General features: G+C 39.5%; 1 protein-coding gene across 1 annotated transcript in view; it reads left to right on the forward strand.

The window, feature by feature from the left end:
• Positions 1–4,569: 4,569 nt before the first annotated feature.
• CCT1 (chaperonin containing TCP1 subunit 1) overlaps positions 4,570–14,927 on the forward strand; it is a 43,028-nt gene continuing 32,670 nt past the window's right edge. The window contains exons 1-3 of the mRNA XM_067117321.1: positions 4,570–5,209; positions 8,504–8,589; positions 14,588–14,692. Coding sequence (XP_066973422.1) covers positions 5,140–5,209; positions 8,504–8,589; positions 14,588–14,692 — 261 coding nt within the window. The 5' untranslated portion in view covers positions 4,570–5,139. The remainder of the gene's footprint in view (positions 5,210–8,503; positions 8,590–14,587; positions 14,693–14,927) is intronic.

A 14,927-nucleotide genomic window follows, 5' to 3' on the forward strand; every position in this document is an offset into this window, starting at 1 on the left:
GCAGAGACCCAGGTTCGTAGGTTTTTTATAGACCATGGTAATACACTCAGACATCCAGGAAGGGAGGGCACCACCAACTCTATATTCTCTCATGGATTGAGGATGGAATTTTCTTCAAAAGTTCTTGAGAAGAGTAGACAATGAAGAAGACCTAGAAGTTTTAAGTTTGAAGCTGACTGGTTACTATTATGAAATCATTAGAATAAATGGTCTTTTTCCAACACTGACTCGTGCTCTTTGATTAATCCATTATAATTTCATTTGTGTTCAACTTCATGATGGATCCATTATAATTTCATTGGTGTGTTCAACTTCGTGATGGATCAGCGAGGGGGTTTTTGGTGGGCTTGTCAACTCCATTGTATGTTCTGGTGCCTGTCTAGTTGTGGATGAAGTGTATAGCAGTGAGTCCAAGTATATATTTAGTGAGCCAAGAAGGGAATAAAGATTAATATGAATTATTAGAAAACATTGCATATGATGGATGCTTGTGGTACAGAAAGATGTATGGTTAGCCCTAGCAGAGCATTGAGGAGCCAGTAGGGAAGAATTTTGGGTAAAAACAGCAGAGATGTGTTCCTGAAAGATTTCCTGTAAATGTTAGTCCATTTCAGTCTTGTTGTCAGTGCAACGTAAATATTAGAAGATTGGCATTGGTGTGTAGTTTTAGGATGATGACATCAGATTCTGTCTTTGGTTGGATGTAGTTTCTTTTGGATCACAGCAACTATAGAAGGAGAGTGAGGATTGTTTGATCTTTGTCTTTCACTGTCAGGCTGTGGGTTTATTATTTCCCAATTTGCAGAGTCAGTTCAATACCTATAAGCTGTTACTGCTAACTCACATAGTGTTTTTGGCAATGGGGAGTAAGTAAGGATTTTATTTCTCTGTTACACAGAATTAGAGATTTTTAAAAGGAAAGCTTTCATTTTTTGGTGCTTTTCTTATGTTTTTTACAGCATGATTTGTTTAGTTTTTGGCACCACTGCTTGTAAACTTGTTGCCTGAGACCTTACTTAAAATGTCCAAAGTGCACAATAGTTGTCTTGCTTGTTGAATAATTTGATGTGTTGAGGAGCATTAGTTCCACTCTGTTTATTCCTGGAGTATTATTTAATTTGGTGGTAGATTGGATGTTTATTCCTGGAGTATTATTTAATTTGGTGGTAGATTGGAGCTCATTCTCACTCCAAGGTAGTTTTACACACATGCTTTGAAGACCCTTTAAAATGAATGTTTTATAGTTATTGTTTTTGTCTTGTTGTCATGAAATTAACTTGGATTATCTTTGTGCTATTATCCACAATTTGAGAGAGGGATTGTAGCATTTTTAGCTTCTTTTCCATATGTTCATACATATCATTGTTGCCTACAGTAGTTTGCTTTGAATGAATATCTCGTTACCTGTTGCTGTGCTGAGAGTGACTAGTGAAAAATAAGTTGTTGATATGCTTTTTGTGAAGTAAAGATTAGTTGGAAATCTGTAATTAGGCATTTGGCCTACATTTTACTTCTTGATAAATCTGTGTTCAAGTAACTTACTGTTCCTTTACATTGCCCAGATTGCATGCTGTCCTTTAGTGGATGATATTTTCATAAGTGTTTTGTTGCTTGATGAGTATCAGCAAAAAAGTTGCCTGGTTCAGTTGCCAGCAAAAACCTACATATATGTAAGAAAAACTGAGTTTTGAATTAAGAGGGCCATATCTGCTTGGAATATGTTGGTGTGTCAGTCAGGACAGCTATTTGCACAAAGATGACAACCACAAGAGCTCATGTAAAATTTTTGTGCCTTTTAGTTTACAGAATATGCAGGAAATAACTTTATGGTGCATAGGTGTTTTGATTTAATGTAAAGGTCAAATGATTGTTTTTCAGGGGAGGCTTTCGGCTGCTACTTTTTGGTGTCAAATATTACCTTAGTATCGGGAGCATGTCTGCCAAAGTCTGGCCTTGGTGGGTATACTGCCAGTGCTAACTCGTCAATGTAGAGGAATGCGACAGCAGTCCAATCAGAATCAGGTACCTTATTGGCTGGTGTGGAGCTAGAGGTGTCAGGGTAGTACCCTGCATTGATGTCATCCCCTTTTCTTAGGTCTTTTGCTCATACAAAATCTTTGCATGAATAGTATATCTTGGACATGTACAGTATTTGGTTCTACTGCCTTCCAAGAACTTTTTCTATCCTGGTACAGTAAACTGTACTTTGAATAAGGACTCCTGTCCATGTTGGTGATGTGATGTATTAATAAGTTAAAAATGTCTGATTGCAAATGATGCAGACACATTTGGAGTTTCAACTTTGTCAATTGCAGTAAAATTAACCTGTCAGATATATGTAAATAAATGCAGTACCATATCTAAGCAAAAATATATTGCAAGTTTCATGTGGCTTTAGTGTTCTATAGATGTGGTGATATAAATAGATTTCTTGCTGGCTTCTGCATAATTCATATGAATTGGTAGTGCATTACAAAACTCTCATGTTTGACTGAGCAGACACTTTGAAGCTGTTTATATTCAGGGTACATTAAGCTCATTTATTTGCTCAAAAAGTATAAAAATACATTCAGGATATCACAGCATTTGATGATAAATGCATGAGATCTTGCAAGGCACTGAAGATTGCATTTAAGTTACATTCTTTTGTTAATTGACATTTACTTAGTTGACTGTTATTCCCCTTATCCAGTAGTTGTTGCTTCCGGAATATTCTATTTTCATAAGATGAACATCGATTCTAAGCTATGCAGTGCAGTGTGGTAGATGGGTTACAGTAAAACTACATTGCCTTTCTAAAATGCCTTGCAGAGGTCAGCTTTCAGCTTGGTAAGAATATTAAAGTATTCTTCTTGTGTACTACATTTTCCATTTACAATATTCTTACCAGTCACTGTGTTGGGCAAGTCAGTTGACTGTCAGATTTTCTTCAAAGTTATTATGAATCTGCATGGCCAAAAACTGCTATAGATAGTCATAAATTACCAAGTGGGTTAACATCTGTATTCAGTTGCTGCTTTAAATGGTTACGTTTGTGAGGCAAATTTGCCACAGTTAGTGAAGTGTTCCTTGAAAACCGTGATTGTAATAAGACTTGTTACACATGATACTCTAGTTTTCCCAAAGTCAAATTATCTTTGGTACTGTGACATTTTGCACACCTTTGAGAATTTCAGCCAACTATTAACTACCTCAATAAGGGAAAATGCCGGCACCCTAGATTCAGGTTATAATACTCTTGGTTTTTCATGCTTTTTAGAGAGAAAAAAAACTTTCCAGTCAGTGTTAACCACCTAGAGATGTACCAGTGATATATTGCTTCCAGCAAGCAAGCTGTTGCCAGATATGAGAATTTTTCATATAAAGAAGAGGGCCAGCGCAAGGAGAGCTGTTAATCAGCTCAGTGGTTTTGTTAAACTAGGTATACTTAACTTTACCATGTATGTTATGGGAGTAACTCTAGGATTGTTTGAGCACTAAATAGGCTCTCCGGTTTACAGGGCAGTAGGAAAGCCTCTTTAGTGCCAGAACAATAAGTTCTACAAGGTCAGCCCCTTTTTTGGGATGGACAGTAAACTTCGAAAAATAAAATTTTATGTTCAAACTATGTTAAATAAACAAATCTTGGTGCTATATTGTTTTTATTGTCTTCCTCTTAGGCTTACATGCATTTTTCTGTTTTCTCTTAGAATAATAAAGGATTTGCTTCATACTAAAATCCAATCAGCATAGTAAACACCACAGTCATCTACAATGTTTCATCATGAATTGTTTACATTAAGAAAATTATAAAAAATGCAATAACAAAACCACAAGTTTGAAGAATATAATATAATCCACACATTCACAAGACATTACAACTCTTCAGTATGAATAGCACAGATGAGGCGCATTAAACATATACATAGTACATTCCATTTCTTAAACCTGCAGTTATCATGCCAAAAGTCCAAATTATTTCAAATCAATGAATATACATGGACAAAAACCAACAGCTCAAAATATTCAAGAAGTGCATTCATAAAAAACATCATACAAAACCATTTGTTTGTCGTCTTACAATCTATCATACCTTCAAGATTGTTAGAGTGTGGCCAGAAAGAAAAAGCATTAGTCAGATTTATCAATATAATATTCTCACCTTATGTTGCTTCCCTCATGTAGTATTTAATATATCAGAGATGAGCCAGCCAGGATGCATGGACCCTGAATATAATCTCGTTTTCAACAAAAAATTTATTGTATAGTCCCGGTAAGAAACCAATTTCCTCTTCTCCATGCTGTTGACAGACAACATGCTTCTTTACAGTGATTTTTTTTAAACAATTTTACCAACTAAATTATCAGGAACAGAAGTACTTATGCCTGCAAACGCTTTATTACTCTTCTGCCTTTCTCTTCCACAAAACGTTTCCTAAACGCTACCATCATGTACATAGGGAAAAAGCAAAATAATGTCCATACAAAATGAGAGTGGCAAGATGACTGCTGTCAGGTCAGCATTGTTTGGACATGCAAAAGTTAATCGGCAATGACTCGAACAAATGTGTAGGTGGAGATCATTGCAATAGATGAAATACCGGCAAGCCTTCTAAATATGGGGCGTTTGTTTTTCTCAGGAAATTAAAATACACGATAAACATTTTATCCTCCATACAGAGATTACGCTAATTTATGGTGTTTTGAGTTTGTTCAAATGCCTTAGATGGAGTTTTTGAGAAGTGTAAATATAGAAAATACACATTGATTCACATTTGGGATACTTCTAGAAGCCCGGAGAATATACCCGAGTATAGCTAAGAGCGATTCAATTCCCTTTAGCCGTTGAACTCTCTATTGCATAATAGTGTTTTCAATTTGAATTGCCCAAATAAGCATTGATGAAAATTTTGAATCGTTATCTTAAAGGTTTTTGTTAATTTTACTAATATTAACGACGTTAAAACAGAAGCTGAACACGCCAAGTTGCTTCAACCAACACCATACAAGCCACTCGCAAGGGGATCCGATCTCACTGTCCGTCCATTGTTTACATGAGTCATTCCTCCAGCAGTCTCAGACGATCCTGTCACTTCTGCTGCCGCCGAATTCTGCCCTGTTGAATTTCCTGAGACTGCATTTAGAATTTATTAGTGCAAAATGACAGCAGAGAGTGTGTTAAGCATCCAGGGGAAAAGGTCCTCGGGCACGTCAGTTAGGACAGAGAATGGTAAGTGGAGATTTATCCTTCTAAAATTAGGCTAGGTCAAAATCGCGTGCTGCGTGGTCGCCACGGTCGTGACTTCGGCCACCCACCCTATTATGTGCTAGAACAATGACACTAGTATATATTGGATATGAAAATCGCATCAGATGAATATAGACGGACCATATCCGTTCATCTATGACGAGATAATGCGGCCACAAGTTCTATTTTGGGGAGAACAATGGGGAACCAAGATTCACATGGGTTTACCGCCCCGTTGCTGATAAATCTGACACATGGCGAATTTCAGCTATAAAATTGTCAGTTTAACGTGCCTAACCAGGAAATCATTTATTACAAAGTTTATTTTGCACGGAAATAGTAAAACGTCGTCATTGTTAACCAACACCTAGGCTTAGGGTAATTGTCAGGTGCATCACCTAGGTCCAGTAGATCTAAGTTAGGCCTAGTAGGCTATATACCACTAAATGATTTTCATTTTAAAGTAAATGCCTTAAGCTCTTATGAATTGAGGTGTCGTGCATTCGCCCCGGCCAGAAATTCCTAGCCTGTTGGCTAATATAATTAGACAGGTAAGGAATGTATAGACTAGGCTAGGCTGTAGGCTCTGTGTCAAAATTGCACCTGCTGAGAAGTGAAGTTGTCACTTTAATTGTGGTTATTTTTCGTTAGACTCCAGCCACCGCTTTATAATTTATATTTTTCTTTTAAATCACATCAAAACAAAAATTTCTTTTCAATACTTAACCTTGCAAATGCCTAATAGCAGAGAAAATAAGGACTTGTAAGGTAAGACAATACCAGCCCCCTCCATAACTAATACGGCAAAATGCTGTAAACACCCCTAGGCGTTAGGTTGGTATTTTTGTTCTTTTACTACTAAATTTTGAACATTTTTGCATGAAAAATCCAAATGGTTTTTCATGCAAAATGGCTAGCTGGCACCTTTGAAATGGCTGGCTGTCGAAAAATTTAATTGTTGTGTATGGTGTTATTTAAAAGTGAACCATTTAATTTTTCAGGTGAAGTGTACGGGCAGAAATGTCAAGAAATTCGTAGATTAGGCTACAGGTTAAGCTGCCCAAAAATAGGCCTATGAAATTTATTTGGCAAGGTTAGGCTAATATAGGCCCAATGCCAGCCCATCGCAGTGTGCCAGGTCCTACTTGATTTGAGGACGTTAAGTATAGCCTAGCCTTATTCACCCCTGTCCTGACATTGACGGGTTGGTATCGTTCTCAGCTAGCACTCTGCTGGTCCCGCATTCGATTCTCCGACTGGCCAATGAAGATTTAGAGGAATTTACTTCTGGTGATAGAAATTCATTTCTCATTGTAATGTGGTTCGGATTCCGCAATAAGCTGTAGGTCCCATTGCTAGGTAACCAGTTGGTTCTTAGCCACGTAAAATAAATCTAATCAGTAATTCTATATATTAGCTCCGCGCCTGTTTTTACCTTTTCAACTGGTTTTTTCTACACTTTTAGGGGTTCTGATACTGGCGGTGCATCTGTTTGTTGTTGGCCAAATGGAATGCCCCTTCGCCGTCTTTAGTACTGGCGGGGGGGGGACAGGTTACCCATACGTTAACAAGTTATTGCACTTGCTGGACGGGATATGAACCGTTCGAAACAGACATTCCCGTGCTCTGTCTTGTGAAGATCACGTATGGAAACCCCTTGTTGGATGGACTTCGGGGGTTAATTACAGGTTAATTACACTCGAGCACCAAAAATTAAAGGTGAATTCATAATTAGCAACCAAAAGACTATAGAAAAAGTTGAGTTAGAAGGCAGTCGCTGCCGCGGAGCTACTATATACTTCTACCATCTAATCCTTTGGGCCAGCCCTAGGAGAGCTGTTAATCAGCTCAGTGGTCTGGTTAAACTAAGGTATACTTAACTGACCTTTCTTTGAAGGCTCTGAATTAAGTAGTAAGATAAAAGTATAGACTACAGGTTTTAGCTGCATGGGGTCTTAATACTCACTTTCATAACCTGATCCCTGCATCCCTATTAAAATACCAATTATTGCTTAGCTCATTTTTTTGATATTGGTGTTTTGTCAGAACTTGGTTCTAGATGGCAGACTCAGTGACAAATCAGTTTGACAAGTTTAAAGAGGCACCCAAATACCTCATTCCTTTTGGGTTCCTCCATAATTATTTGATGAGGTATGGAGAACAGAAATGTCAAAAAACATAAAGCATGAACAGCCAGAAAGTTTGACGCTCATGTAGGCTAGTTGATCTTATTGGCTAACCCTTCAAAGCACAATTAATGTGTGAAATAAGATTTATATAGTATCCATGTTCACCCATATCAGACACTACAGATCTTTATGTAGACAACTTGTATGTAAAAACGTATTGGTTTTACCAGCAGCAAAGGTAAAAGATTCATAAAACACTAGATAAATATCAGAATATTTTGGTGAGAAGTTAATTCATCCAATTGCATTCAGGTCGTTTCGGCCGTAAGTCATTTAGGCCGCAAGCATGTTTACGTGCAAAATGGGTGCCGTGTTCAGTACCAGCCCCTTGGCGATGTACATAAAAAAATAATGGTGAAATAAAATAATGGTAAATACCATAAACATAACGTCTTACATTGTTTTGGATGTTATGGCCTAAAGTGACTTACGGCCGAAACGACCAGGACTGATCCAATTACCCAAAAGTATCCAGGAACTTTACTGGGAAAACATGCAAACTTTCTTTGGAGCTAAAACTTATTAAGTATTAGTATGCCATAGAAAGAAGCAGTAAGAAATCTGACAAAGTCAAAACTTTTCAAACCCTTCAAAATTAGAACAATTATCTAAGTCTTCTTAATTTTATTGACAAATACACAATGTGACCTCTTGCCCCATATACTCCATAATGAAACTAAAAATAATTACTATAATTTGAACCTTGGTGGGAAAAATATCATATCACTTAATCTCATTGTTTGATTCTACATAGTGTATTGTCCCTGGTGATACACTGTAGAATCATTTGGCAAAGTTTCATGGACCTTTTGCATCTTTGGTCTTTGTTGGAATGGATCCCACATTAAACTTCCCAGTTAAAGACTGTAAAAGAAATGATAAGTTACAAATATACAAAAGTGAATGAGGAAAAGGTTAGAAACTTGCAATTTGTACCTGTAGTCTATGTTACTAAAAGTAAAATATTTTTTAAAATTTTCCATGTTATATTTCTTGGTCATAACTTCGTTTTATGCATACTAAAGGAAGTCTTAAACTTAAAATATTTTTTTTCATTTTCATGTTACTAATGGTATATAATTTTCAGTTATTGCTGCCAGTTCTGTCGCTAACATTGTCAAGAGCTCTCTAGGACCTGTTGGCCTTGACAAAATGATTGTTGATGATGTTGGAGTAAGTATCTGTTTAAGATTGTAATGATTTTTTTTTTTTAATATTTCAAATCTGCTAAATGTTCACTATGAGAGAAAATCAATGGTAGGTATTGGCATAAGCAGAGTAAAGAATGGTGAGTGTTTACAGTAAACACAATATGATTTGAAGATAAGAAATTAAATTTAGTGTGTGGTACAAATAATTGTAGCATTTGACTATATAATTCCTTACTTTCTCATTTCTTAGTGTACATATTAAGTTTATATGAATATGCTTAAAGAATACCATGAAAATATTAACTGCTTCCCCCAATCTGCTGTTTCATATTGGGCATTTATTTTTATTTGAACATGATTTTTGCTTCCAAGTTTTGCCAATTGTGCCAGAAATCCTCAGGCCACAGTTCAGTACCAGTCAGGTTATAGCTAAACAGAGAGAATGAGTTTGCAGATGCACTGCATCAGTGTGGCATTCTGCAAACTTGAAGCTCCTAAATAGAGGAATTTATTTCTGGTGATAGAAATTCATTTCTCGCTATAATGTGGTTCGGATTCCACAATAAGCTGTAGGTCCCGTTGCTAGGTAACCAATTGGTTCTTAGCCATGTAAAATAAATCTAATCCTTCGGGCCAGCCCTAGGAGAGCTGTTAATCAGCTCAGTGGTCTGGTTAAACTAAGGCATACTTAACACCCGAGTCTCCTCTGGCTCCCAAGAGCTCTGCAGTTTCTGAAGCTCCCTTGAGTGCCGAACGCCCAAAATTGTCTAAGTGCTCATTGGCACCCACTTGCCCTTGTGTCAGAGCACCTGTCTCCTCTCGAGTATCATGGAGCGCCTGTCATTACCCAACCACTCTGTAATTCATGAATGTCCAGCCCGAGCGCGTTCTTTCCTCCGATTGTTTGCTTCTGCTGCCGCCGCTTTGGCTTCAATGGCTGTTGGTGATTTTCATTCAGTTAAACATCCAGCACCTTCTTCCATTCCATGCATCAGTCTCCCGCACTTCAGACTTTACCCAGTTCTAACACGCAAGCGCCCACCGTTGTGGACCTGATTCAGAGCAAGCTCGACGGTATTTTGAGCCTGCTCAAGAAGGCTCTGTTGGCCCCCCAACCTGTGGATTTGGCTTTGTCTCCTGTGTCCTCGGGCATGGAGGAAGAGGTGCTTGCACAAGACTTTCATCCTTCAGCTTATGCATCACTGCTAAGGAATAATTCTAGCTGTCTTCCTTAGTTTCTTTTCGCCTGTAGCGCCTTCTTCGCTCGATTCTGCTTTTGGTATGGAGTCACAATCTTCTTATTCTTCGAGGCTGCTCAAGTTAATACTTTCTTCTTCTGCTAAGAAAGCCTTCATTGATATTGATGGTTGACTAGCGGAGAAGAGGGACCAGGATAGAGCCATCTTCAGCTTCCCCTCCTTCCAGATTGTCTAAGAGGAGACTGTTATCTTATGCCACCGGGGAAGCTACTTCTCTGGGAGTTTCTGCCTCCTCCCAAGGGGACTTCTCCAGGCTGATCGATTCCTCTTGCAGATCTGCACTTGCGTCAGCAAAGATTATGTTCAGTTCGTCAGAACTCACCCACCTTCTTAAGAACTTATTTAAAGTGTTCGAGGTTTTGGGTTTCCTTGACTGGGCTGTGGGCTCTCTATCCTGTAAGATTAAGGACTCCCCTGTTGTTCTTGAAGACAGTGCCTCCAACTGGCTGGGGGTTCTCTCATGCATTGACAAAGGGATCAAGGATGGTTCCCAGGAGTTAGAGTCCCTTTACACAATGGGAGTCCTTAATAAGAGGGAATTTTGGTGTCCCTACACCTCTAAGGGGGTAACTCCCTCACAAAAGTCGACACTTCTGTTTTCCTTGTTGGACTGTCACCACTTCTCCTGCAGGCCACACTTCTGGAGATTTCTTCAGATCTTCAGAAGAATAGCACTCAAGACCCTTCTTGCCCAAGCAAGGTGGCCTTAAGAGATGCCTGCTCATGCCTCCAGAGCAGTCTCCCTTCTGCAGATGGGTCCCTTTCATAGCAGCAGACAGAGATCTTTCTCTAGATTGCACTATTCTGACTCTCACAAGTGAGAATTTTATCCTCTGAACTAATGTAGGAGCCAGGCTCCTCTTTTGGGAGAAATGGAGAGACAGTGGGGTGGAACCTTGGATCGTCAATGTCCTGAGGAAAGGTTTATACCATCCCCTTCAAAGAAAAGCCACCTTTAGTCAGCACTCTAGTAACCTTGACAGCCTACTCCGAAGGCTCAAAGAAGTCTTCGGCTCTCTCAGAAGTGTTGTCCTTCCTCAAGAAGGGGCGATAGAACAGTAGAGAACATGAACTCCCTGGGATTCTGCAACTGTCTGTTTGTGGTGCCTAAGGCGTCGGGGACGCTGGAGGCCCATCCTGGACGTCAGTGCCCTGAATGTCTTCATAGAAGAGACAAAGTTCAGGATGGAGACCAATTGAGCCGTCCTGTCATCCATTCGCCAGGGAGACTGGATGACATCAATAGATATGCAGGACTCGTACTCCCACATTCCAATGCATCGGGAATCAAGGAAGTTTCTAAGGTTCGTGTACGGGAACAGTGTGTTCCAGTGCTGCGCTCTATGTTTTCATTTATTGACGGCGCTGCAAGTGTTTACCAGAGTTCTTGCTTCCCTAGCAAAATGGCTACATCTGATGGGAATCAAGGTCTCCCTCTATTTGGACAATTGGGTCCAAGGAAAATGTTTGGAGGACCTTCAAAGGACCCTTCTCGTGGCCCAGGATCTGGGATTGATGATCAACTTTCAGAAGTGTCAGCTGATTCTGTCACAGTTCTGGTGAGCCCCAACCTAGACTTTTACTCAGGCGTGTCGAATCTTGGTTGGGGAGCTCTGTTAGGGAGCAAGGAAGTTTCAGGGATTTGGTCCCTGGAACAAAGAAAGTGGCATGTAAACATCAAAGAGCTGAAGGCAGTTCACCTAGGGTTGCAATTTTTCAAGGAGGAAGTGTGCAACAAGACGGTGGCAGTGCACTCTGACAGTAAAACTGTCCTGTCATACATCAAGAACCAAGGGGAAACACTCTTTCTCCCTTTACGAGACAGCAAGGGATCTTCTTCTTTGGGCAGAACAATTTCAGGTCAAGCTTTTAACGCGCTTCATTCAAGGGAAGCTCAACATTCTGGCGGATGAATTAAGCTGCCAGAATCAAGTGTCACCCAGGGAGTGGATGCTGGATCCACAGGTATGCTCAGATCAATGGAAGTTGCGGGGGACTCCATTCATAGACCTGTTCGCGACTTCCAGGAACCATTGTCTCCCGTTTTGCTCGTCAGTCCCACACCCTGTAGCATGGGCACTCAATGCCATGCTTCAGGACTGGTTGAACAAACACCTCTATGCTTCCCCCCCTTCCCCAGTATGGTACGACAGGTGATCAACAAGTTCCAGGCCCATCAAAATCTGTCAGTGATTCTAGTTGCTCCCTTTTGGCCAACAAAAGAATGGTTCCCGAACCTTCTTGACCTCCTGGCGGACTTTCCGAGACTGCTACCTCAAAAACTTCATCTTCTAAAACAACCCCACTTCTGGCGTTTTCATCCAGGGTTGTCTACTCTGGCCCTGACAGGCTACAAACTTTCAGAAAACTCCTTAGAAAGGAGTTTTCAAGATCAGCTTCGCAAGCTATTGCCAAATTCAGTCGGTAGTCCTCTGATAGAGTGTATCAGGCTAAGTGGACAATTTTTAGAAAAAAAAGTTAAGTATATCTTAGTTTAACCAGACCACTAAGTTGATCAACAGCTCTCCTAGGGCTGGCCCGAAGGATTAGATTTATTTTACGTGGCTAAGAACCAACTGGTTACCTAGCAACAGGACCTACAGCTTATTGTGGAATCCAAACCACAATATGACAAGAAATGAATTTCTGTCACCAAAGATAAATTCCTCTAATTCTTCACTGGCCGATCGGAGAGTCGAACGCTGGGCCACCAGTAAGCTAGCCGAGAGCTCTACCCACCCCTCCAATGAAGAACTGATAATTTTTAGAGACTGGAGGAGAAGGCACAGTTTCGTCTTCTCAGACATCTATAGCTGAAATAGCAGACGTTCTGCTATATCTTAAGATCATTAGGAACCTGTCACCTTCAACGATCAAGGGCTATAGGTCCATATTAAGCTCTGTCTTCAGACACAGGGGAGTGGATTTTTCCTCTAATCAGGATTTTCCAGATCTTATTAGGTTATTTGACACAAGAAGGAGGTAGCAATAGTGCCAAGGAACCTAGACGATTCTTGAATGGTTGTCTAGCCCCCAATTTGAGCCTATGCACTCAATTCCTCTGAGAGAATTAACTAGGAAGACCCTTTTTCTGGTTACTGTAGCAACCACCGAGTCAGTGAGGTCCATGCAGTAGACAAAAGAATAGGCTTCTCCCAAGGGAATGCTGTCTGTTCCTTTTTCTTGGGATTTTTAGCCAAAAATGAGTCCCTTTCCAAGCCTTGGCCTCGTTCCTTTTTAATTAAAAGTTTGTCTGAAATTGTAGGTCCAATGAGGAAGAGAAAGTATTGTGTCCTGTAAGAGCTCTAAGGTTTTATCTTCACAGAACAGAGAAAATATGATGCCCGTCGAGCGCATTATGATGTTCATTGAAGAACCCTTCTCTGACACTTTCGAAAAATGCCCTGGCATTCTTCCTTAGAGACCTCATCTCAGGAGCCCATTCTTCGGTTGATGATGAGGCATTTCCCTTGTGTAAAGTGAAGGCTCAAAATTAGAGCTGTAGCCACTTCATTGGCTTTCAAACATAACTTGTCTCTCTCCTCCATATTGCAAGCGACTTTTTGGAAATGCAAGTCGGTGTTTGCATCTCATTATTTGAAGGAAATTGAAACAGTTTACGATAATTGCAGTACATTGGGTCCATTTTCGGTGGCTGGTGTGGTGTTGAGGGAAGAAGCGTAGAAAGTATTAATTCCTTCCTTTCATCGTCTTGAAATAAGGTGGTTGAGTTTTTAAGGGCGCCTGGGATTACTGTTTCCTGGAGTGCCCTTCAATCCTTCATGGTTGGGTAGTGGCTTTTAATCTTTTGATGGTACTGTATTAAGTGACAATGATTTTATGGTTGTATATTCTGCACTGTGCCCTTGGCAGGGGCAACATTATTACCCTTGTCAGCAGTTGGAATCATCCTTGCTACAAGGTACCCACTAATATAGTAGGGTGATCCTTGGCTATACCATCTACCTGCCACTATATGTTAAGGCTTTTTTATTGTAAATAGAGGCCCATTTTACCTTCCTGCGGCAGTGCACTTATTTGTTCATACATCCCACCTCATGTTAATGTGGGAATCAGCAGTGTAATCACTTGGTAAGTTACTTATATAAAAAAGATATTTTTATGATAAAATAAAGTTTTATACTTACCAAGTAATTTCATGATTGGAGTCTGCCCTTTCCCCTCGCATGAACATAATGACAAACAAATTGAATCCTTTGCTAGTTGTTCCTCTCTTACCCCAAAAGTGGGCTGGGTTAGTCACCTAGCCAAACAAAAATAGCGCGACACATGAATTTCAAAATTTTAGCTGCTGAGCGAGTGAAACTAATAGCAATGTAATTACTTGGTAAGTGTATATAAAACTTTATCATAAAAATGTCATTTTTCATGAACTTTGTACGATGGTGCTCTATCTGTTCATTCTAACAGTTTGGATCTTTTCCAGTAAAACTTACTGCTAGAATGGCCAGTTTTTTTTAATTGTCACCTGGCACCTCTTGGCTTGCAAACCACCCAAAGTGTGACTCTGTGTAGTCAGTGGTCCTGATGTGAAACTATAATCATATATAACTGCAGTATATCATTTGTATGTTACATTATTATGAGGATTCATATTACCTATGTGTGTGACAGTTGAACTTAACTACTTAAAATCTAGATTGAAGTAATGACTTAAGTATAGGTTAAAGTAATTTGCTTGTTATAACTGATTGTTTATGTATTATCTTTTATTTTCTGACTTGTTTAATTTTTTTATAGGATGTAACTGTAACAAATGATGGAGCAACCATTTTGAAGCTTCTGGAGGTGGAACATCCGGCAGCACGTGTCCTAGTAGAACTGGCACAATTACAGGATGAAGAGGTAAATTTTCACTTTTATTTAGTTTTATAGGGGCGTAAGAATTAAAGGTACTTTCTGTTTGACAGAAGAACAAAAGAGAAATTGTATTATTTGGTATGGATCTTATCTACTGTAAAAGTTAGCTTAGATCTCCGTGCCAATAGGTGAGTCAGCATTCAAACAAAAGATCAGATGTCTGCCCGGATGACTGTCAAGTTCACCTGTTCTCCACTGGGTGTGTTTCGAATGTTTAAGC

The sequence above is a fragment of the Macrobrachium rosenbergii genome, chromosome 15, assembly GCF_040412425.1.
Source record: "Macrobrachium rosenbergii isolate ZJJX-2024 chromosome 15, ASM4041242v1, whole genome shotgun sequence".
Classification (NCBI taxonomy): Eukaryota; Metazoa; Arthropoda; class Malacostraca; order Decapoda; family Palaemonidae; genus Macrobrachium; species Macrobrachium rosenbergii.